The sequence below is a fragment of the Lepisma saccharinum genome, chromosome 1, assembly GCF_977018435.1.
Source record: "Lepisma saccharinum chromosome 1, izLepSacc3.1, whole genome shotgun sequence".
Lineage (NCBI taxonomy): Eukaryota > Metazoa > Arthropoda > Insecta > Zygentoma > Lepismatidae > Lepisma > Lepisma saccharinum.
In genome coordinates this window covers 94,533,427-94,560,011 of record NC_139229.1, presented here as the reverse complement: position 1 = coordinate 94,560,011, position 26,585 = coordinate 94,533,427, and the positions used below count along the sequence as shown (strand labels likewise).

The 26,585-nt window shown below is 36.1% G+C and overlaps 1 protein-coding gene across 5 annotated transcripts in view; it reads left to right on the top strand.

Moving 5' to 3' along the window:
• Window positions 1–26,585, top strand: part of LOC145998293 (protein SERAC1) — a 73,684-nt gene that overhangs the window by 43,450 nt on the left and 3,649 nt on the right. For all 5 annotated transcript variants that reach the window (XM_083134710.1, XM_083134697.1, XM_083134701.1 and 2 more), the window contains 5 exons: window positions 7,160–7,303; window positions 9,047–9,647; window positions 12,482–12,609; window positions 15,791–15,949; window positions 22,860–23,009. In XM_083134710.1, the coding sequence (XP_082990836.1) occupies window positions 7,160–7,303; window positions 9,047–9,647; window positions 12,482–12,609; window positions 15,791–15,949; window positions 22,860–23,009 (1,182 nt within the window). The remainder of the gene's footprint in view (window positions 1–7,159; window positions 7,304–9,046; window positions 9,648–12,481; window positions 12,610–15,790; window positions 15,950–22,859; window positions 23,010–26,585) is intronic.

The window sequence follows — 26,585 nt, the reverse complement described above, 5'->3', positions numbered from 1 at the left end:
CAGAAGAGGCCAAAGAGAGGCAGCTGACAGCAGTGAGATCTCGCCGATACTTAAAGCAGTCCGGTATGAGCATGGAGGAATATGCCTGGTCTATTTACTCAGCCTACCGCAATCTGTCTGCCCATTACATAGAACCTGAGATTGTGAATTTAATCATCTCCCAGCTTCCATATAGAGCTCGCAGTCTGAGTCTAGCTAATTCTCCTCAAACTGTACGGCAGCTAGCCGACTTTCTGAAAAGGTTCGAGGTGCTTGAAGAGCAGGACAGTTGGAAGCCTGTGTGGAATAGGGAAGGTGCAGGCCAGGGAAATGCTCCCAGGCAAAATAGAATTGGAAACCAACAACCCAGAGTCAGACAAGTTATGCAGAACCAGAGGAATGGATATTCCAATTACAACAGACGACGTAATCCTCCTAGAAGGGATGGCAGGAACAACTACGCACATGGGCCGCGTCGTTCCAGATCTGATCCAGAAGACCATTCTCGTGACTCTTCACGTAACGCCTCTGAACCCAGTAATTTCAGAGCGACGGCGCCTCCGTTTGAACCTTCTGCTTCACGTTTGACGAACGAGCAACGTCAAAGCGTCGACATAACCAGAGACTTTTGTTGGGCACCATCGACTAGTGCTACTCCGAGTGGTATGCAGTCGGATTTAGCCAGTCGCCCAACGTGAATTCTTCGTTCCCGATCATGGTTGGGCTAAAATCTTGGACTTCTCTGGGAACCGATGACAGCGATATAAATAGTGAAGATAATCATCTTTTTGTTGTGCTGACTCTCAATGAGGGAGAACGAAGTTTAGATAGAGCACTACAACAGGCAGTTAGAAAGGAAAATTTACCCAGGGCTCCGTTAATTAAAGCAACTGTAACCGGCGTCGATTTTATTTGTGTTCTGGACACTGGCACCGAATGTAATCTCATGAGCTACGCCATTTGGAAGAAGATTAAAGAGAAGCTGCCATCATTGCAGTTACAAACATGTCCAGATGTTAGGCTGACTGATTTCACTGGGAGAAACAAAACTAGAGTTGTAGGATGTAGACAAGTATATCTGGAGATTGCTGGAAGAAATTTATTGGAGGACATGTTTGTCTTGAAGGGTCTCGAAGCTGACTTTATTTTGGGCTACCCATTCCTAAGGAAATATGAAGCAGGAATTGACCTACAGCGCGAGAAGTTATCCCTCACCGTAGACGGAGTTCCGGTAGAGCAGGACCTCGTGAATAATGGAGCTTCGAAAGGGACGTATGTAAGAAATGTCCGTGAAGATTCCCATGTCGATCAGTGGACGGCTAGTCCTGAGGACATTCTGCAGAAGGTCAATGCGAATGAGATTTTATGCGAAAGGGGTAGAAGCCAATTGAAAGAAGTCTTATTGAAGCATAGAGATGTATTTTCCGAGAGACCAGGTACTATTAAAAACTTCCAGTGTGAGATTGAACTCACCACCACAGAACCTGTGTATCGATCTCCATATCCCATATCTATAGCAAAAAGGAAACTCCTGGAGGAAGAATTAGAAAAGTGGAGACAATGGGGTGTTATAATTCCCTGTAATTCCCCTTACTTGAACCCTTTAATTGTAGTCGACAAGCCTGACGGTACAGTACGCCCATTCATTGACTTCAGAAATTTGAATAAAATTGTACGTGTTCCACGAAATTCAGTTGAGCCCATTTCGGATGCCTTACAAAAATTTAAAGGTGCTCGTTATTTTACAAATCTGGATCTGGCTTCTGGATATTTACAGATCCCTGTAAAAACTGACTGCCAACCATGTACTGCCTTCTCCTATAAAGGACGTCAGTGGATGTTTGCTCGAATGCCTTTTGGTATCTCTAGTGCTGTGTCAATTTTCATAGCTGCCATGCATGCTGTATTTGGTCCTGAAACCGAAGAGTATCTAACTCAATATATGGATGACTTGCTGATTTTCGACAAAGAACTCTCCAAGCATCTCGAACATCTGGACGAAGTGTTGCAGCGACTCCAAGAAGTGGGGATGACTGTAAAGCTGCGAAAATGTGAATTTGTCAAAAAGGAAATTACCTACTTGGGTCACATTGTTTCTGGAGATGCTATCAAAATCCAACCAGACAAAAATTCAGCCATTAAGTTATTTCCTAAACCTAAAACTAGAAAGGATGTTCGGAAATTTCTTGGCCTCGCCAACTGGAGGCGGAAGTTCATTGAAAATTTTGCAGCTAAATCTGAACCGGTCACCAAGCTGTTAGGTAAAAATCAACGTTGGATTTGGGGAGACGAGGAAGAACAAAGTTTCCAGCTACTGAAGAATGAACTTGTAAGAGATGCTGAATTAGCACAGCCTGATTTTGAACAGGAATTCTGTATCCAATGCGATGCTTCTGGGAAAGGATTGAGTAGTATTCTTTTCCAAATGGATGGTGAAGAGAGAAAGGTCATTCAGTACGCAAGCCGAAAACTGAAGGAGAACGAATGCCATTACTCCATCCATGAGTTAGAATGTTTGGCCATAATCTTTGGAGTTGAGAAGTATGCTGTTTATTTGAAAGGTAGGCCTTTCACTATCTACAGTGATCATAAAGGGTTGGTATGGTTACAAGACGCCCGTAACTGGAACAGTCGTTTGACTCGCTGGTCTCTAAAACTCCAACAGTACCAGTATAAAATAGTATACGTCTCTGGTCGCCAAAACGATCTGGCAGATATTTTATCTCGGTATCCTGCTGATGATATACCCCAGATTCATCCTGAAAATAGCCAGCAGACATTCAGAATAAACTACCTGTGGGCCGAAAGAGGAGGAATAGATGACGTCGACAAGTGGAGAGAGGCACAATCTGAAGATGAATTCTGCAAAAATTTACTCCAATCTCTAAATTCTCAGGAACCTAACCTCAGATTGCATCGTTCCTATCGCATTCAAGAAGAAATTTTATTTAAGAGAGGATCAGACAATCAGTCCCTTTGGAAATTGTGTGTTCCGGTGGTAATGAAGCAACCTCTCTTGAAAGTAATTCATGATGAAGCTGGACATTTTGGAGTATCCAAGACATTGAAGCGACTTGCGGTACGATACTTCTGGAAAGGCATGAAGGATGACGTGATACAGTACATCCGAGATTGTGAAATTTGTGCCCAGAGTAAACCAGACAAATTAGGGATACTCAAGGAGACCCTTCATATCAGTCCCAAGCAACCTCATGAGATGCTTTCTCTGGACTTGATTGGGAAGCTTCCTCGGTCTAATGGATACCAGTACATCTTGAGCCTTATTGATGTGGGTACACGTTTTGTCTCCGCATATGCTTTACGGACTGCCAGCACCACAGAAATTATAAACACGCTTCAGAGAGGATATTTTGCTCACTATCCAAACGTTACGTTTACCCTGAGCGACAGAGGAGCTCAGTTTACCTCTAAGCAGTGGCACGAATTTACCAAAAAGCTTGGTATCCATCACGTTTGCACAACAGCTTACAATCCAAAGGGGAACATGGTAGAACGAGCAAATCAAGAGATAGTCAGATTACTTCGTTTATTTTGTTATCGAGAACATCAGACTTGGTCTCGATACATATCAAAAGTTGTTTGGTTAATTAATTATTCCATTTCTGAGACTACTGGATATTCACCTGCTGAACTATTCTTCAACCATCCCATACCCAGAGAGATCCTAACCCATTTCAATTGGCCCGAACGGGAAGAAGCCCAACCGGATTGGAAGTCCAAATTATTCTTAGCCCAAGTCAGGGAGAAGAAGAAGCTGTCGAAGGATTTAAAACAGAAGGGAAACGCCAAGACAGTGACAGTTGGAGACTTCGTGATGGTTAAAAACCATTCCTTAAGCTCCTCATTAGATAGGACCATTCAAAAGTTATTTATGTTGTGGATAGGACTTTATCTAGTGGACAAAGTGGAAAATAATGTTGTGACATTGCTAATTCCAAGGACTAAAGAATTATATGGTAAGGTTAACTTGGATAACCTAAAACTGGTGCGTTTTTCGGAGGATAAAAAGAAAGAATTTGTACTTTAAAACTAAGTTTCCTCCAGGTAGATAACTTCCTTCCTGAAACTTAGTTTCCGAAAGGAAGTAGCAGATGATATGATCCACATTTTTATGTGACGTCACCAGTAGAAGATATGTCACTAATGTATTTATTTTTGTAAAAGAAAGCGTAATTTCTTTGTTATTATATGTAATAATGCACCTTGTTTGTAATATAAATCTTTTGTTTATCGTTTATTGTATTTCATGCTACATTATAGGTAATTTAATGTATCTTTGTTTGCAAGAGTGCACTATACGAATTTGTATTTCTAAAGATGTATAGATGTCAGTTTTGTTGATAGTATCCTTTTGTAGATAGTGAATGATTCATCTGTACTTTAATCTGTGTTCTCGAAAATAGTATAAAAGCGAGGATGTCGCGTAAGAATCATCACACTTTTTCGCCACGGATCGACGAAGCTTTTAAACTTAAAAAGAACTCCTCGGTGTTGTGCATACATCTTGGTATGGTAGTTCGGGGCGCAAGCTAGGCCTATGTGAACATAGGTACGCCGATAGCCATGCATTGATGATATGCACAATACTTCAACCATTCTACGTCAAATAATAAAGTTAGCCTAAAGATTAATTTGGAAATAAAAGGCTAAAAAGCAAATATTGGCTCAGTTATCATTGCATATCTCTTGGTGTGGTAGTTCGGGGCGCAAGCTAGGTCTATGTGATCATAGGCTTGCCGATAGCCATGCATTGAGTTTTATGCATTTTAATTGAGTCAATTCATCGACAAAGCGAAATCCTCGCCTTCGTCTCAAGTATAGTTGCATTATAATTGCAATAAATAAAGAATAAAACTTTTCAGTTTATACATACGGCAGTAATGTGGTTTTATTTCTCTTTGCTGTGAATATTGTCTTTGCCTAACACTATCCCTGTACCTGAGAGGAGTCTGTGTACTTCACCGAGTCTCATCGTTCACCGCTGAGTATTATTAAGTTAATATTAATAGTAAAATAATACGACGCGTGAAGTAATTGTGCTTAGAACGTATCAAGTTGCAATATTATAATGTTCTTCACCAATGATTTCAGCGAGGGTGCTAAACCTGGGCATCTCCTTGATTAGCACCATAACCTTATTTCTGATTATACAAGTGTGGCTATTTGTTTGTTGGAGTTTAATTGTTAAGTACACTTTATGTACAGGAAGGCTAATTGGGACTGGACTTACAGTTTAAAGTGGGGTTCGAACCACTACATGCTTCCACTGGGTGCTTAGGTATTTGTTTTAAAAAGAATGGAGTTTATATTATTGACAAGAATTAATTGATGTTGCTGGTGCATATGATGTTATTATGGAGGTATTAAATAAACACATACCTACAATAAACATGTTCTTTAACACTAACAGTTAAAGTATTTTAAAAATAAGGGTATTATTTTTCGTCATTAAAATTTGAATGTTTTTTTTTCTTTTTTTGCACATGAAAATGTAAGTCTTGAATTTTTCATGATGACTTTCTTCTATTTTGGATTACTGGGTACTACAAAAGTGTCGACACATGGGGAAATATAACACTTTTACAAATAATGTACCTGTTCGCGCAAATCATTATATAATTATAAGTATAGCTTAGTTGATACCACTTTGGACGTATACCCAGACTAGTGCCAATACTGTTACTAATTTCCACCAATAACAATGCTTGAAAATTGTAATACTTAAACATTGTTCAAAATGTTGATTAATATTAGTATGAAAGTGTTCTATTCCAATTATCTGCATCAATTTGCCAAGAGTTTTGCTTTAAAACATACAGATTTTACATCAGAATATTAAAATACATGTTATGTATTTTGTGTGTTTTTCCACTTTGCCATACCCTTCAAATAGGTACCATTCAAACCAGGAGAGCTGTTTTTTGTGATTGTCCCTTCATCAATTTCATCCTCACCTTCATGATTAGCCAAAAACGGCAGAAAAGCAAAGTAAAGCACCGTAAACTAAATCAATCAATCCTCGAACCGCGAGAATGATTTCTGTTTGTTTCTCTTGTGTCGAAGAAATATTTCAGAAATACACAAAACTAGGTGGTGCAATGGCCCTTCAAGACTCGATATTAATTTATCCCTCAAACTATTGTGATTAACTCTCTTGCTTTGCAACCAAGTGGTCCCAGGTTCAATTCCTACTGGAAGCACATTGCAGTTATTCCAGATACCACTTTAAACTGTAGGTCTACTTCTGGTTCGGTTCACTTGTTTGAGCATAAAGCAGAATTAAAACTCGATTCAAGGCATTTCAATCATCTTTTGTTGGATGATATTTGTCATATGTCGATTGAACTTGAACGCCAGACCTGGTTACTAAATGTTGTTTATCTTCAGTCTGTGCATTGCTTCTCTCATGTATGTCTCAAAATCATAGCCGTTCTTCGTGACGAGACTTCTTTCATTTATACCAATATGTAAGTTGTTGTACTTGTTCTGTTACTGTGTTCCTGAATTATACACTTTTGTTTGTGTTACAAATTATGTCTTATTCTTAACTCCATTTCTTGGATAATTGAAGAACTGAAAGAACCCGAAACTCAACAATATTGCTTACCACATTGTTTACCATGCCCATGGTATGTCTTGCTTTCGATACTGAAATAAATCATTCTTTGAAAACTACGTGTCTGAAATAAATTTTTGTAACACCCTGTATTATTCTTTAAATTAGTTTTAAAACAGTTTTATGTTTATTAAAATGTTAAGAACATTTGTAGCTGATTAACTTAACTTGCCTCCTCCTACAACAATATAGTTCTAATCAAGGGTTCAATAGGGGCTTCGCCGATGGCATAGTAGTAATGCCGTTGCCGTGTAATCAAGGTGGCCCAGGTTCGATACCCAGCGAGGGAGGCATGTTGCACAGTGGTTCAGATTTCACTTTAAACTGCAGGTCCAGTGCCGTCTAGCCTATCTGTGCATTGAAGAGAACTTAAAAACTCATACTCACGGGTTCAATAATTCAGATCCCACTTTAAACTGTAGGTCCAGTCCCTATTAACTTATCAGTGCAGAAGTGGTCCTAAAACAAAATTTTTAAACTTTTTTTTTGTATCTAAGTTTAAGTAGTGCATTTTCCTAGTCAAAACTTATGCCTTTCTTGCAGAATTAGTAAGGTTAGGTGGCCTACAACTGCTCTTGGACATCAACCAGCATCATGGAGAAGATTTAAGGGTTGCATCAATGATGGGAAAAGTACTTGCAAATTTGACAACTCAACCTGACCTTAGTCATGACATATTTGTTACGGGTAAGTTGTTTATAAAGTTGGTGGTACTTTACTTCTGTAATTTCAATCTGATTTGTCTATTTACATCCAAACTCATACTTTTGTAAATTTTCTATGTTCAAGACGTATTGTGTGAATAACAACCTTTAGTTGGTGATGGGATAGGATATTTATATCCCAAGGTATATATTGCCTTCTGGACGGTTGGGATATATGTATCCCAGCACTACATGGCAGCAATTCATTCACTAAGTACTAGTACTTAGGAATTCTTTATATTATCAAGTAGACTAAGATGACGTCAGTTAATTAGTTAAGATAGGTTTAGTAAATAAATTATGTACTCTTGTTAACCCTTATAATGAAATAAGGAGCTTTCCTCATAGCATGCGACTTTTAGGGCATACTGTGACTCAGATGATGGTGAGAGATACATGTTTTTAGTTTTGCACGAGTCTTGAGGTATGTAATTAGCAATTAGTAAAGTTTAATTTCATTCTTGCTATATACGGGGGGAGGAGCGTTGTCCTGAAAATTATGTGTATTTTTTTTTCTTCTTTTTTTGCATTGATTTCAACATCTCTCTTTTTTCAATTCTGGTGTTTGGGAACACACTTTTACCAAGGAAAGGCAATTTTTTCCACGGTAATGGAAAGCAGATCATTCAATATGCAGGTATCGTTTTGTACCTTCACGTCCTGCCATTACCTATGTGGGGGTCCAATGAATTTCAAATTTAATGAAAATTTTTTTTCTTCTTTCTTCTAAGTCATTATGGAAAATTTGTTTTTTCTAATGCAAGGTTTATAGTCCAATGTGCACTGAATAGAACATTGTATAATTTGTAAGTCTAGTATTCTTAGTTCCAGAGATATAAAATTTTATTTAAAAACATGCAGAAGTTTATATTTCCTGCTGAAAACACATCCGTAGTTTGCGGTTTCAACGGCAAACACTCTTCATTGTTTAAGGGTTAAGCAGACGTAGTCTTAAAGAAACATGTTATACATAGATCAGCACATTTTATGTTCTACATGTTAAACATTATTTCAAGTGGTGCTATTTGCCCCCGTAGTGTTACAATTGTTATAACTATTGGAAATTTAATACAGTAGGTGCCCTCTAGTTCGGCTTCGGTTGGTTCAGCCGCCGGATGGTTTGGCCTGCCCTTACTGATTTAATTTTTTTTTTTAGTTTTGTAGGCCAATAATATCTTTTAACAGTTCGGTTTTTACTTTAGGCCTACGTGTTTTCTACTCAGTAAAAGGGATACTGTACAGTATTTACTTTTTTTATTGTCTCATATAAATTAGTGACAGTGTTTATACCATTGTGTTTTGTGTTTTCATTTCATTTTCATACTTAATGAACCAGCTATCAACAGTTGCATTTGTGAGTGAAGGTGAAGAAAGTAATAGACTACACCTGACAATGAGAAAAACATCACTTTGTCAGTAAGTACTAAGTAGGCCAGATGTAGTTTGTTTTTTGCACAGTAAAATACACTTAAAAATGGTTTAAACTAACATATAACTAATTTTAATGTATGGCCGTACCGTTTATAGGATTTATTGGTCTTCCTTGCATTACTTCGATTCGTTCAGCCTACAGTTCGGTCCCGAGGTGGCCGAACTAGAGGGTGCCTACTGTATTACCTTATCATGCAAATGTAAGATTGTGATTTAGTGTGTATGTTTAATCCATATATACTTACCTCTTGCAATATCCAGAGCCAGAACAAGCATAATTTCTGTCTCTTTGAAGGTTGGATTGGCATCTTGGCAAAATGGCTTCGTCATGCGAATCCCGTAGTGTCAACTCCAGCATCCAAAGCCCTGTCGAACATTGACTTTGAATATAACAAAAATCAAATTTACAAAGGAGGAGTTTACGTGCTTCATCCTGCGTTCCGGCAGCCAGAAGGCAGAGACACGCAAGTGGATATAATCTTCCTGCATGGGCTGCTCGGAGGCGTGTTCCGAACCTGGCGACAAAGGGACGATACGCAGGATGAGATGTACCTTCGCGACGAGTTGGAGATCAACGAAGTGAGACCTCCGGAGCATCTTATGGAGCACATTAAATCAGTGGTGGAGGCTTACGATGAAGAGTGGGACGAAGTGGGATTTGATTTTGACTTTGTATATGATGATTTTCCCATAGGAGCGAGCCGAGCGAAAGAACCGCTCACCTACACTAAAAAGGAAGTCGACCGTGTGGATTCGGACTGGGAGAAGAAGGAGTACAGCATGTGCTGGCCGAAAGACTGGTTACCTTACGATTGCCTCTACGCGCGTATCATTGGGGTCAATTATGATTCGAATGTCTCGCTCTGGATGCCAATGTATCCTTCGGAAAGTCTGAAGTGAGTAGAAGTTTCTTACTTTTCCATTGTAATGTAAAAAAAAAATGTTTAGTAGGGATGGAGCCACATGAATAATTTTTTTTTCTGATAATGATAAAGTAAAAATATAAAATTTACTGAGAGCAATACTTATAGTGCTTTTTTTCTGAGAAGAAAGGTTCCTCTACTATTCTAGTTGGTTTATTAATGTGTTTATCGTAAGAAGTATCACAATATTGTTGTATGTTAATAAATGATTGGGCATTCATACGGTCACACACACACATATTCATTTCTTTTGTTAGAAGAAAATGTTATTAGTTTTATTCATATATATAAAATGTACCAGTATGGAGTACTGCTGCGTACCGTCAGTAAAAAAACACTAATTATAACTAGGACTACATATTATTGGTGAATGAAAGATAAATATTTCGGTGCAAAAACTGGTCACATTTTGGTATCAGAAGCGGTATATAAAATGGCATTTTAGTGTTAAAATTGTGGATAAAACCCTAAATTTTATTTAAAAACTACACTTATTGCATAAAATAAACATTTCACTTCTAATAGCACATTTATGTGGTTATCAGAGTGTTAAGTTTATTCCTGTGTAAAGAGATCCATTTATGGTAAATTTCTGACAAATTTGTTGGTAATTTTATAAACGAACCAATAAACATGTGTTACCAATTAATCTGTAATCAGTAACTACACAGAAAATAAAGTTTTTTGTAGTCCTCTTTGTGTGCAAAAAAATGTAAAATGCTGATAACATAACAAATCAAACTTACACTGCAGATCATGCACATGATAAACAGAATATTGAAATAGGTTTTGCTTTCCAATGCTAGTTTAGCTATGTGGATTCTGGCACATTATCATTAAGTCCTTCTCAAGAGTCTTGATACGGCTCTGGTATCAATATCTGGTATTGATATATCAATGTCATCTCAACCCTAATGAAATTAAAGCCAAAGATATCACAGACGTACTGCCCACATGATTGAAATTAAAAATACACACATAACCAGTACCAGCAACAAGTATTTTACTCTTTGTAGTAAGTAGTAACATTAGCTAGCTTAGTGAAGGGTACATCATGATTTTCACTGATTATTATTATTATTATTTTACTTTTAGTAATGTCTGTAATACAGTCTTATAAGTGCCAATGGGATTTGATGCTCTTGGTCCCTGTGAAATATTTTCAGACCCTAGCCCTCAGAGGGCTGTTTCATCATGAACTTTTGTTTAGTAATACAGGGTAATTCAAAATGAATGGTGCAATTTTACACAGTTATTATGACGTTACTATTTATGACAGAAAATCAGACAAGGCATCAATATAAAGAAAAACGAAGTTTTATTCCCCTGCTTAGCTGATGCTCCACCAGGATCGCCAGTGTCGCAAAATGGCTAATGACCAGTAGAAGGCGTATTGTGTGTTGGAGCATTCGAGAACTGATTCAATCACAATGGTACAAAGACATTTCCACATGCTTTTCGGTAGTAATGCATATGTTTCACCCTTCCGAAAGATTTGCCAAAGTTACAACTGTGAATTGTTAGTGCCTTCGAAACCGTTGACAACGAATTGCTGTCTCGTGCATAGCAAGTACTTGATTATCGTTTGTACCTTTTCCATGTTACACGTCGTTCCCATGTTGAATCTTTATAATGTGAGTCATGTGAGTAAAACTTCCAGAGTTCTTTATATTGATGCCTTGTCTGATTTTCTATCATAAATAATAACATCATAATAACTGTGTAAAGTTGCACCATTCATTTTGAATTACCCTGTACAATGTGTTATGTTTTAGGTTAGGATTAGGTTTTGGGTTGGTTGGGTTCAGTTCAGTTTGGTTTGATTAGGTTAGTGATGACCTTGATCATTATTATCTAATTTATTAATGAAAACAAAGAATAATTTAAATGACTATGAATTTTGAAACCTTTATATCACATGGATACCAACAGTCAATAAAATATACCATCAAGACATTATCATCTAGTGATAAATGATGAAAATATGATGTAAAAACATTAAGACCTTGTAACTGTGGGATCGTGTGTTTCATAAACAACAAACTTGATTTAGCGTTAATTTTCTGTCACATTTGGCTAACCGTGACAATGAGGATGAGTGATAATATGATGAAATTGATGAAGGAACATTCACAAATAACATTCATACCCAGGCTTTGATTTGAATCTGGAACCCCTTGCATCATAGCATTCCATGATAACCACCCCACCATGGAGATCAGCTTCAACAACACACAATTAGCCATCTTTAAACTGATTCAGCAAACTATGTAATCCAGAAGACAAGTTTTTATGTCTTCCAGCTCCTTGTATACAAATGAGAAATTTGTGTTAGTTGTGGAACCTCGATTTTACGTTTTTTAGGGGACAGGGGTGAAAAACTTAAAATGTGGGTAATATGTAAATTAAGGAAAATTATATAACATTCTACTATGTTGGGACCATAGAGATTGAATATATATTGCCTGAAAATGTAAAACTGGGGAACATAAATTTGGGGTTCCACTTTATATAGTATTTTCCAGTTGCCGGACCCTGTGGTGAAGTGGTTAGCACATCGTGCTACGATGCCATGGGTCCCAGGTTTGAATTCCGGTCTAGGTATGTGTTTATGAGTGTCCATTCATCAATTTCATCATATCATCACTCAACTCATCCCCATCTTCGCAAATTAGCCAAAAGTGGAAGAAATGTGAAGTAAAATAAAGCAAATCGAGCATTTTCCGGCCGTAGGTGTCACATATAGATCAGTTTAGAAATAAGAATGAACTTTTCCATTTCTGACTGCAGTGTTTGTTGCTTGGCAGGAGGAGCATTGCCGAACGAGGGCAGGAATTGTTGGAGAAGCTTCATGCGGCTGGCGTTGGAAAGAGACCTATTGTGTGGGTCGCACACTCGATGGGAGGAATCCTCATTAAGAGTCTCCTGGTATCAGGTCAGTATTTTTGATACCTTTGAGCTTGTAGGAATACTGGCAGGAGAGAAGTTATGTACTCTAGTTTTACATTCTGTACCTTAAATTCACTGAACTCTTTTTAGAGCTTGGAGATTCAGATTGTCTGCTCTGAGACCTCTATGTATTTGTCAGTTTTAATAAGATTCAGGATTTGATTGAAATAAATATTTATTCTTCATTTATGATCTTAATCAGAATATGCGATTTGAGACTTTTTATGAACTGAACAGGTTCTGGATCTGGAGCCTACTACGAACCACCAAACAATTCCAGCCTACTAAAACAATTAAATTATTTTAAAAAATAACAGAAATACATCCTCCAAACTGCTCGCAGGAATGATGAGGATGAAACGTAATACTTTTCACTACCGTCCTTCTGCAAAACAACCAAAGGTAGAATGAAAGTCTCCAATTATTGAGATTTAACCTCCTCCCCTCCCCTTTGAGGTTAATTAAGTTTCCTGAAGTTATCACCGAATGCAAAATTCAGGCGATATCATATATAAGGATTATTGTTGGTATTGATGATGTATGTCTCTTATTGGGAAAGCAGTAGTTTTGGCTGTACTTGGTTTCTCACTGCAAGAGTATGTGTTAAAGTACATGTGTACCAGTATAGCTCATATTCGGAAACACTCGTTCAGTGTTTTCATATTGAAGTTCTGAAAAATGTATTGTTGTCCGCGTTCTAAACAATGAGTTCTAACAATGGCGGCATATGTTTTGCACAAAGATTGTATCGCAGTGCAATGTTTCTTTTCCAACTTGTTGCGGAGTATTATATTCAAAGGGAATAGTAAACTTGGTTTTTTTAATAATCGAAGTGTGTGTTGGTTATGAGAAATGAAAAAGGGAAAGAAAAGATTGAGAAAGGATTCTGGTTAGCTTGTGGCGAGCAGTTTTCAGCAAGAGCCAGTGGAGACAAGAGGCCTTGCTTTTGGGGGGAAGGTCTAGATAGGGACAGGATTAACCTCGCGTAAGAGAGTTAGAGACTCTCGTAATTAAGTGTCATAAGTGATTCGAACATTACTTGAATAGTGTTTCCACATTTGAAGCGACCATTTTTACCAAAAGTGTGCTGGAATTGTGATTTCTTCAGTGAACGTTTATCTCATTTATTGAAGGATGAGAAGTTCTCCCGGAATATGAGTGTTCATGAATTGGATGTGGTAAGCATTGACGTACTGTCTGCGAGGTAAGCCCTCTTTTATTTTGTTATGAAGATAGTAGGAAATCATTACTTACGTGGTCTCATTAGTACCACGGATAGAACTTCAAGGAATTTCAAGATATAAAAGAATATCAAGCTACAGATAATAGTAATACTTTTGAAATCATTTCTTGCGAGAATATCTCATTTGAACTAAAGACATTAATGCAAAGCAAAAGAAGATTTAATTTTCATCAATATACATGAATATACTGCTACCCTGTAAAGAGCATGTCATATTTTATTTACTGAAAACATAACTTTTGTAAAGTTACTGGCCAGAACTAAATATTAAGGGTTAAGGATCCTAATATATATAGTAAAAATTTAAGTAATTAAATGGTAAACTTTAATCCTCAATTTACACAAGACCATTATGTATTTGAGTTATAACTAAGTTTTCGGATACAAATATTAGGACGTAAATATTAGTGCGTCAATCAAGTTCTTGATATGCATGAGGTTTAGTCATTAATAAAATATTAGATTTCATATTGTTTATTATATCCAAATGTAGTGATTCAGTCAACAAGTGAGATGTTAGTGTTGTATAATATTTAAAATTCTTTTGTCTAGTTGCGCCAAGAGAAAGTACTACGTTAAATATTTCATTTTAGTGTTATCTATGATTGGCTACTTATGCATTATACTCAGAGGTCAGTGCAGCACTTTGCGTTACTTGATGGTTATTTGGTAAGCATGTTTATTTCCCAAGGCCAATACGGAATATCTCACCAATTTTTCTACTTGACTTCCAAAACCAGAATTTAAGTACAATGATGAGATTCCGTTCCTTAACAAATATGATGCTTGGGGTAACTTACATTCCTAGGACCGTTGTAAAGTCAAAGCTAAAAACACTGATGCCATTCAACAGGCTGTGATGTTGAGTCGTTGGATCAGACCAGACAAAAGACTTGCAGAAGTCGTTTCATTCATTGGCCAACCATGCCAATTACTGTGTTGATTCTTTGCGTAATAGAGAGATGTGCAAAAATATTTCGTTTCCTTGTAATTTGGTAAAAACTGCCTCATTACTAGAGCTTGAATTTCTAAGCAGTATAAGTTACTCAAATACGTAGGCTATAAGGCACTAAAAATTATTTTAACAAAAGGAGCATGATAATAGAAACTAAAACTTTGGGAAAGGCAGAAGAGGCTCAGGAAATTTGTAAATGCATCTAATAGGTAATAGATTTGAATTTTTCTTGTATGTACGTATGCTTGTATCAACTGTAGACTACAAGAGAAATAATATATTTGAATACTGTAAATAATGAAAAGCATAAAATTGAAGTGTCGCATCAAAAATTTAATATGTTCATAATGTTAGCAACTGCAATTTCCTAATATAGGCAAAAGATTGCATTGACACAGACAATTGTACAAATATTTATGCATTATTAATAGTTTTCAAAACAAGAAAAATGTTTAAAATCTGAAATAAGACTTGAAGTGTGTATCAACAATGTTACAAGCTGCTCTGCAGTTATAACCTTTTTAATATTCAGGAAAGAATCTCTCTCAGTTTCACAAGAAACTATTATGACATATTTCAATTTATCTGTAAAGTTAGTTCATTTGACTTTAAATATGTACATGTGCGTTTCATCATCTCGTATACCTTTAATCCTCCTATGAGGAAACCTAAACACGAACCAAAACACAGTTTTTACCTGTTTTTACACATTGTAGCCACTTATACATATCAAAATAGGCATTAAAAGTCAAAATTGGCAATTTTATGCACAATAGAATTTGCATTTAGTCATTGTTGTTTCCTGAATCAAACTCCTCTATTGAAACCTATGAAATTATTAACAACAACAAAATATGCATTTGAATGTAATACTTGTTACTTAATTGTTAGACTGTGTACCTTACAGATTGATATAACATACTGTACTTTGATACAAAATTGTCAATGAATAATTTTACTGCGTTTCAGCATATGAGAGTGGAAATGAAGAATTGAGAAGAGTGTTGAAAAATACAAAGGGAATTGTATTCTACAGTACGCCACATCAAGGATCACATCTTGTAGATTTTAAACAAGCTACGCAGTTTTTTCTGCTTCCGTCTGTAGAAGTTAAAGAGCTTCGACATGGTTAGTATGGAGAAATCAGTTGCATTATTGGTCTTTGTGTCTGACAAAAGTTTGAGCTTAATTTAAGTTTAACCACTGAAATATGCCCCACACTAAGAATCAAGCCATGGACCCCTCAGTTAAATGCATGGGTGTAACTTGGGACCAATTTTGAGGGGACAGAATCACACTTGGGCCTAATTTTGAGGGAACAGAATCAAATTTGGGCCTAATTTTGAGGGGGCAGAATCAAACTTGGCCATAATTTTGAGCGGGACAGAATCAAACTTGGGCCTAATTTTGAGGGGGCAGAATCAAACTTGGCCATAATTTTGAGCAGGACAGAATCAAACTTGGGCCCAATTTTGAGTGGACAGATTCAAACTTGGGTCTAATTTTGAGAGGACAGAATTAAACTTGGGCCTAATTTTGAGGGGGCAGAATCAAACTTGGCCATAATTTTGAGCAGGACAGAATCAAACTTGGGCCCAATTTTGAGTGGACAGATTCAAACTTGGGTCTAATTTTGAGAGGACAGAATTAAACTTGGACCTAATTTTGAGGAGACAGAATCACACTTGGGCCTAATTTTGAGGGGACAATCAAACTTGGGCTTAATTTTGAGGGGGCAGAATCAAACTTGACCATAATTTTGAGCGGGACAGAATCAAACTTGGACCTAATTTTGAGTGGACAGATTCAAACTTGGGTCTAATTTTGAGAGGACAGAATTAAACTTGGACCTAATTTTGAGGAGACAGAATCACACTTGGGCCTAATTTTGAGGTGACATAATCAAAATTGGTCATGACTTCTTGGCATGGATGTCTGGTAAAATCAACATTTTTGTGTAATGAATGTAGGTTTTTGAACTAAGAAAGATGGACAAGCAAGAAATTTTTAATTTGTTGCGGATAAACCATATTTCAGATTGATGTTCCAAGTATTACAGGTACATCTGGTAACTGCTAAAGTGAGAATCATAGAACTTAAGACCTTCTGTAAACAAAAGCACGTGTACCCTAACAGTGTTGCAAACTTACGAAAAAAAATAATCCACATAGCCTACAAGGTGTAAAGTCATTCCATTTGTCAACATATGCGGAATAAGCATGTATCACTGATCACCTGTTGAAAGTTATTGAATGTATGCAAAAAAAAATTTTTTCTTGCTTCGTGGTCGACTTTCAGACTCATCACCGAAGTTCCCTGGCTCGAATCCCGGCATGGGTGTTATTTGTGAGTGTCCCTTCATCAATTTCATCTGACGATCACTCATTTTCATCGTTGCGATTAGCCAAAAGTGGAAGAAAAGCAACGCTAAATTAAAAAAATACAAAATTTACATCTTATCCCCCAGGAGTAAGACGGTTCCGTACCAAAGGATTAATTTTCTCTCATATTTTACTAAAAAAAACCTTGCTAGAAGAATGTGACACATTGAGATAAATTACATTTTGAAACCGGGGTTACTTCATTAAATTTATTTGATGTTTGAAAGTGTTATGATTTATTATTATAGATAATGAAAGTAAGCTAATACATATTATTTGATTATCTAAATTAATAATTATTAATTAGATAAAAATAATGGAAATAATTCATTTGGTTTGATTGATATGCTTTATTTTACTTCCCCTCTTGTGCCACTTATGGCTAATTTGCGAAGATGGGGATGAATGATGAAATCGATGAATGGACATTCACAAACATTCATGCCTAGGTCACGATTCAAACCCGTAACTCCTGGCGTCGTAGCGCGATGTGCTAACCACTCCGTCACGGGGGCGGCTAACTAATTTGGAATTCAAGTATCACCTATCCCTCATCGCCTCGTAACTAATGACAAATGTGTGTGTCACAACATGGTCGATCTACACCTCAATGTCACACATTCCAGTATTCTCCAGAGTGTACTTCAACATCTCTAAAGTTACTTCATCCAAAAACACACTCGTATGTCCTTTTCATCCCGTTCAAATATGCTGGATTATGCAGCAATGACACCAAGGGAAACTAAAACGGCAACTTAGAGAAGCATAAAAGTGGGGAAAGAAGACTGTAGAATACAGAAATATTGTGAGGCAGTCACATTTTATTGTACGCTACATATAAAATAAAATGTATATTTGGAGGTGAATTTTTAAATATTGTCACATTTTTCTTCTCTCTTGTTGAGAGGTGTTCATTTTAAATCAACCTCCCTCACCCTACGGCCTGCTCTCCTTCACCCGCAAAAGTATTCCGGAGTGTGAGGATGTCACCATCCGAATAATGAACACCTGGATTATAGATCGACTCCTGCATCCCACCCCCTCCCTCATCCCCGGAGGATCGTCACTGACAACATGAAATCACCGATTTTGAGATAAGCGCAATACAACGCGAGGTGCTTTCGTATTCTTTCAATCAAAGAGCCATCCTGTCCACTGTGGGGAAGATGTTGATAGTGATGATTGATGACGATCTCCCCAATTTTAGCAGTCGAAGTTAAATCACCTCTTGTGCCACGTTGAGTTCCTTTTTGGCAAGCAAATTTGACAGACCGTACTCTGACAGGATGATGTCTAGCGCCGAAAATGCCTAAAGTTCAAAAAGGAACTGCTGAATCAAGGTAAGAAAATACATTACTTGCATGAGACGTGCGTAAATAATTTGCGTATTATCGTCTTCTTGTTTCTACTGTACGAGAAACCGAGAGAAAGATAAACAATGTATTTTTATTCCCCGGCTTATCTTTGTTTAGCTCCTGCTAAAACTGGCGGTATATTTGTTGCACAAAGGAGAAAACAATACTCTACATGTCAACAATGTTGGTGGAGAAGGAAGCAATAAAACCAAAAGGCTTGAATTTACCGAAACAAATCTCTCACTCTCTTGTATAACTTTGGCGCTGTCATACTGAGAGAGGAGGGGGAGGGGGATCTGTTAACCCAGTGTCAGATAAATTGAACTTTTGGCGTAGAAAAGCATGTTCATTCTTGAACAAGAACATGTATTTAATCACTTGTAGAAAATTTATTATACTTCAATGTGTAGATTATCAGTTAAAATAAGAATACGTTTTTCCATGTTACGTAAAATTAAAGGTTGCGAGTGAGCAGCACATGATGGCCGCACCATTCACGAACAGCTGGCGTGGAGTGATACGGTATTCGAAGTGAGACGGTTGTTTACAGAGGGTCGGAAGGTTCGTGATTCTTACTTTAGTTACAGTGGAAATTGCAAATTTAATACTCCAGGGAAAGAGGCAATATTTGAAACTATTTTCATGTAGAAATAAATCTACAGTAAGTGGCTATTGGCATGTACCACTTTCTTGTTGCCATTTTTGGATTGTGTTTGGTTGATACAGTATTAGGATTAATTAATATTACTCAATTTTACTATATTTATGGATTATGTATGCTATAATTGTTATTAATGTTTATATAAGAAAGAGACCTTTGTTTACTATTAGTTATACGTGGCAGCTCACTGCTCCAAAGTTTACCTTCTTGTTATTACTCTTAACATGTGAAATGAATATTTTCAAAACTTGGTTAAGTAGGATTCTGTTTTTTAGCTAACATGTAGTGACCTTCTTACATGCATGTTTAAATACATGAATTGGGGAATTTTGTTTTTACAGAATTGTAGACACCCTGTTGAAGTTAGGAATTGATAGTGCAGTGTACTGTATGTTTTCAGAGGATGAAAATAGTTTCCATCTTCAAATAGTTTATACTGTGCTGTGTCACAAACTTTAAATGTTGTTTTCATTCAAAAAGCAGAACTTGGAAACTATTTTTGTCAATTTTGTACCTTCCACCATGTAGAGTAGTGATTCTCAATCTTCATGAGACTGCCTGCAGGGCCTCTCCGGTGGCGTAGTGGTAGTGTCGTCGCCTTGTAATCAAGGGGTGACTGGTTCGATACCTAGTGGAGGCACATAGTGGTTCAGATCCCACTTTAAACTGTAGCTCCAGTCCCAATTAGCCTTACTATGCATAAAGTGGACTTAACACACCAACTCAATCAATCAATTCATGAGACTGCAGCCCAATAAATTGTTGATACTCCAACCCCAACAATTTTACTCATAAGCACCATCTTTATTTATTATTTTTTTTAACGCTCTACATCCTCAAATTTAAATATGAATTAGCCTAAATGCCCCCAAAAACTTGGTACGTATTATGCACGGAATAATTCAGACAGCCAACATTAAAACCACGCATTTTACTATGTCACTGCGTATAACACGTATGTATCAACAGGCGCAAACAAATTACCAGGTTGGATTTCTTTAGTAATAATAATTATAATAAGGAAAGGAACATTACGAAAGTGAAATGAAATGGCCATTTCCCATGATTTTTCACTTTGTAAAGGAATGTTTTGCGACACCAAGAAAAACGGCACCGTTCTGGCAGAATTTGAGAATTCACCTCCGATCACACAGGATCATGGGCGTCGACATTGACATTGTTCATTTAAAGATACAAGAAAGCCGAAAGTTTGTTACTCTTATTGTTCTCTTATTGTTAAGGACAGAAATAAAGTTCATTTAGTTAGTATTCAAACAGAATGATGAAAGTAAAAATGCATTGGATCGAAAACTGAGTGAAAAATACAGGAACAAGGTTATATTCTACCATTTCATCCAAAGAACAGATGGTTCCACAGTTTTCAAAATTCTAATAATTACAGTTGTAGGTGAGAGGTAACAGAACACAATTTGTATATTAAATAATCCCCCTAACATTTAAAGCCTTTTCTTGAATGAGACGTGCACAGATTAATATCAAAATGCATTCAGATACTAACTTCATAAAATGCAAAAGAAATAATGGAAAATAGTTGTGCTGGTATTCACTTGTTTGGTGGATCAAGTCTCCCCATTTATATAATAATAATAATAATTATTATTATTATTATTTCGAAAAAAATATTTTTTTTACCTTATAATAATTATTATTGTATAATAACATTTATAACCTGGTAATAATACTTCTTATTTTTCTAATATTTGACTGTAAATATTTCTGCTAAACAGTGGAAGAAGTGAGGGGAGGTGGCATGTGTTGGTGATTCATTGTATACCCAAGATGATATTCTCCTCTTGAACCTGCATTGTATTGAGCATTATATACAAGATTTAATCGTTTGTCACTTGTCCCCGTCAAAAACCAGGGTGTTCCTTATACACACGTAAATACGATAATTCAATCAACTAATTGCTGTAAGTGCCTGGTAAGATATCCTGGATGTCTAATAATAATTATACAGTAATGCAATTTTATATCAGATTGATGGAACATTGCTATTGGTAAATTTGACATAAATATTTCATCAGTTTGAGCAAACATTCCATGTCGGTAAATCCTTAATTTAAACCACATGTTGAACATTACATAGTCATGAAACTGTTATATCATAGCTAAACATTTCTCAAATTTACAGGTAAAAAGTCAGCATATTTCTCAATTTACAGGTAAAAAGTCAGCATATTTCTCAATTTACAGGTAAAAAGTCAGCATATTTCTCAGCTGTGATGCTTGCACCAATTCGTTAAAAAAAGCACTGTGAGAATTGTTCAAATAGCACTTAATGCCTCACATCAGAAAAACGACAATATTGTTTGAGCATGGATGATAAGACTAGCTTTAGAAGATGAATCTATACTTGATAGGGAAAGCAGGTGAAAACATGCACAAAACAACACTGTAGGTTTCAGGCCAGTATTTGGTTTATATGCATTTGGTTGTTTTATTATTGCTTGCTTTATTCTGTTTGTTATACAGTGTGATTCAAAAGTCCCTGAACTCTGATTTTAAAAATTCATTGGTGATATGTGGGTGACCTTCGAAATGTGCTGCACCACGGGATATCTGCACGTGACAGCGCATGCGCACGGGAGTTGGTAAGAAGTAAAATCCCATGTGCCACGAGTCTCACACAAGAACAGAGTTGCTGTTACTTTCTGATAGTATAAAGCCTGTTTTCATTTGGAAGATTTGTTAACAGTCAGAAGACTCACATCTGGACTTCAGAAATCCGCATGCATTTCATGAAGTCTCACTTTACTCTTTAAAAAAACAAAAAAACTGTTAATTCAGATGTGTACCCAAACTTTATCCATAATTGTGTTGCGATGCTTGATGAAAAATGTTAATGTTTGTTCCAAGTAGACAGTGACTTGCCACACTTCATACGAGACAATGCAGATGCTCTGTGAGTTCTTCCAAGATGGACTGATCTCGAAAAAATTATGGCTGCCTTGCTCACCAGATTGGAATCTACCAGATTTTTATTTATGGGGATATCTAAAAAAAAAAGTGTACCACAACAATCCCAGGAGACTGCAAGATCTGCAGAACAACATAATCAGAGCCATTAGGGACATCTCAAGCAACACATTGAAAAAAGTAGCATCCAACATGTCATGTGAATTTGTGTGCTTGAGAAAATTGAGGACATTTCCAGCATCATCTGTAAATATTGTCTGGTTATATGTAATAAAAACTTTCAATATAGTTGTGGGTCACACTGTAAAAGTATTTCAATTCAATTGTCCTTCACTATTTTCATGAAAAAAATATTTTGAAATCAGAGTGTGGGACTTTTGAATCACTCTGTAGCTTTTACAACTCTTAACTTCCCTGTTAACATATTTTGACCACCATTTTACTGTGTGAAACTTCAATGTTGTTTCAGCAGTAGACTATTATCACAGAACCTGTTTCCTTTATCCTTTACCCTTTTATCTTCATGTTTGTATCTGTGAAAGTAGCAGTTTTTAACTAACTAGATATCAGAGATGATATCCAAGACATATTCAGTGAATTTCTTGTAAACTATTCATTCCCTTAACTGCAGTAAGATTGGTTAATGGTAGAAATGATATTAACTGGTATATAAATTACAAAGAAATAATTTTTCATTCCAGGTTCACCATACCTCATGAATTTGCATGGGAGATTTATGCAAATACTGAGTGAAGTGCCAATTGAAGTTCTGAGTTTCACTGAAGTTAAATCAACATTATTTAGCAGTTCTTTAGGTTTCCGAGCATTGTTTGTCACTTCTGAATCTGCAGGTAAGATTGTGGACTCATACCAAGATAAATATAATTTTTCTCTAATTTGAGTTTTGTTGTACTGATGAATCCAGATTCCTATCTGTTTATGAGAGAAAATACCAGTGATGTTAACATTTAAATATTTGTGTATGTGAATATATAACATGCGATTTACTTTCACTGTTGTGCTAACCTTTATGGCAGGATGCGACCTGGGTTCGAATCCCAGCCTCGGCATTGGTGTTCTTTTGTGAGTATCCTTTCATCAATTTCATCATATCATTCTCAATGTCACGATCAAGGGGTCCCGGGTTCGATACCCGGTGGAGGCACATAGTGGTTCGGATCCCACTTTAAACTGTAGGTCCAGTCCCGATTAGCCTTACTGTGCATTAAGTAGACTTAAAACACCAAATCAACGTCACGATTAGCCAAAAGTGGCAGAAGAGTGACGGTAAGTAACAAAAACCAATCAGTCAAATAAAATTTGTTGTTACTGAGAGTGTCAGCGAGCCAACTGCCCCTCCAAGTTTATTGGAAGTATCAGGATAATGTTAAGTTGTAGCTAAACCATACATATTATTTTTCTGATAAGTCATATGTTTCTCTGCAGTGGGTGAAGTTGGGATGACCTTTTTTTTAGCTATTGCCCATGTGGAAAGCCACTTATTTGTGGTGAATAAAAGATCCAGATTTCTGTACAAAAACTGGGTCCGTTTCGGGATCAAAAGCAGTATATAAAATGGCATTTCGTTGTTAAAATGGTGAATAATATATCCTACATTTGATTTTAAAAACTACACTTATTACTTATTATTATTAAGATTTTCCTACTAATAGTTATCAGAGTATTAAGTTTATTCCAGCATAAAGTAGTCAATTTTGCTTCTAATTACTTACAGCAGAATTAATCAATTTTCCCGGTTGTGCATAACTCACAGTACAATTCATACTTCAGAAAGTGTCGCATCTGTAAATAAACCTAAATTTTGATGCTTAAGAGTTTATTTTGCATTTCGCAGTTCATTTTGCATCATTTCGTGACCAAATATGGTAGGAAAATTCACCTCACATCTTTTAGAAACATGAAAAATTAACATTTCAGTGTTTTGTTTAACATTTTCATGTTTTCATCAAAAACTAAACATGCATCCCCCTACCCATTTGGCCCATGAACCCATTTGTGTCATATGACAAGTAGGAGTCACATGAACCTGTTATGACACATAAGTCGTATGACGAGCTCAGCTCACAATGCTACACTGCTTGATAGAAATGCACGTAGTTCAGTGTGTAGCTCATAGATGTCACTTGTATTTATTCTAAAAACGAAGTCCAGATATGTGATGTTTGAAATACCCTCAGTGCTCAGTGCGTCGCCACGCGATGTGTTTGTGTGGAGTAAGAAAAAATAATTCTTTATTGTATGCCGCTCTCCGAAGACCATCTTGAGGTTCAGGCCACAGCGCTTAGTCAAGACACTCATCATCTGGAGGCGATCGTCTTAACGCTGTAAACTCCTTGTCGTAATTTTACCGTAGATAATTAAGGTATATTTATTTCTCTTATGAAGTTAAATTTTGATATTTACCCTCCCGACGAATATAGTTAGAAGAAAAATTTATAATATTGAATATTTACACCAAAATTTTCATTCAGGAAGTTACTATGGCCACCACAAAAATTCCTACCATAGCACAAAGAAAGAGTTGAAAACCGTTAAAAACTTCCTGGCGGAAAAATTTAAACATTGTATATCGTTGAAAAATTTTATTGGGAATATTGGTCAGCTACAATAAAACTCGTAACCGCTTTTGTATGTAAAATCAATTGATTAAATAAAACAAAAAACATGTTAGGTTGACCGTAAACTTTCCAAGTTACCTAATCAATTAAATTGTCTTTAAGTTTACCCAAAATTAATCAACCAATTAATGCAGATATTCTGTGTAGCTATACAATCTCAATACAAAACCTTAATTTATATATTCTTGCAGCAAAAGTGAAAGAAATTGGTACATGGGCAATGTTACATTTCTGTGATAAAGACTAAACCTAAATCATTTGTCACATTGTAATTTCGATCCTATTGACTTTATTGAACGAAAGATAATAAACAAATTGAATCTTTTAATTGTCGTTAGTAAGATCTGTGAAAATAACTTAAGAGTTTCATTGAAGAAAAAAGCAGATTAATATTTCCATTTTAACGTTCACTTGGGAAATAAACATTTTGAATATTTCCTTACACTGTTTTTTACATTCTGTTAAACAAATCGTGAAGAATGTTAATAAATTATGAAACAATAAACATTATCACTGATTTAATAATCAAAGTTACGAACATTGAAGCTTCACAAAGACAAGAAATAAAAAGCAGTTCATATGAAACATTTTCAAAAATTTAATACATTTGTAGTTCATATTAACATAGCTAGGTAACAAAATGCGTTCTGTGTAAAAACATTTGTATTTGAAACATAAGTAATATATTCTTGGATAGTTTTACACACGAATATTTCATCGAAGTTCTTGTTACACATCTCAACTTTGTATTTGAATGTACAACATATCTTCCATTAGCCTCCGATTAGTATAAAGAAGCATAAAGCGGGATAAAATAAGAATAAATGTACATATATATCAAGTTTGCCCCGTTGTATAGCTTTCTTTCATTAAGCACATTTTGAAACTGAAAATTTGTGTAAATAATATGAATAATTTATCGCATGCTTGCATAAAATTTACACTAACAAATTGCTTTGGTAGACGTAATATTAACCAAAGTTTGTAATTCAGGGTAAATTATTTGATATTTCTAAAAAATGTTGACATGTTGTCCACATTTACGAGTATATTTGATGCCTATTCCGGACACATGAAATGTTTACGTTATGAACTATTACTCTTATTTATTTTTTAGTATAAAACACTTAACTTGTATCTTTTCGTAGTGACTGAATCACATGGAATTGCCCTAAAAATGTCTCATTTTTAACAACATCTTGAAGAAATGTGAACGTTACTCTTACCTTTTTCATTATAATTGCCTCTGCAATTGAGTACACAAGACTTATACACCATACCTCTTCCACATTTAAGCATATTTACACGTCATGTAAACTCGATTACAGTTCTTAAATTTGCATTACAATTCCATATTTACTCAAAAGGTCCAGCATTGATTCCGAAGAAGCAAATCAAACATGGCGACTATCTCGCCTCCAGTTGATGACGCTTAGTCACGTGACCGGAGCAAGCCATGAGGCTTTCAGATTGAGAAGGTAATGGCTCTCCTCAGCTGCCATTATGTCATCAAAATTTTGCATTTTCCCCAGTTTAGTAACCAATTTAAATTTATAAGTCATTTTCGAGTTTTTATGCATATTTAGCCTCTCGAAATGCATATATTCTGTTATTTTGACACTAGGATCAAATCTCGATTTTTCGTGGAATTTGGTGTTCAATGCTGATATTCCTTTGAAACTTGTTTTCTACACATACCAAACCAGAGATAATTTTCAGAAAAATATTGGATTATTACACAGTTCTGAGCCAATAAAGCTTATATATTCTCACATTTCAACCCTTTGA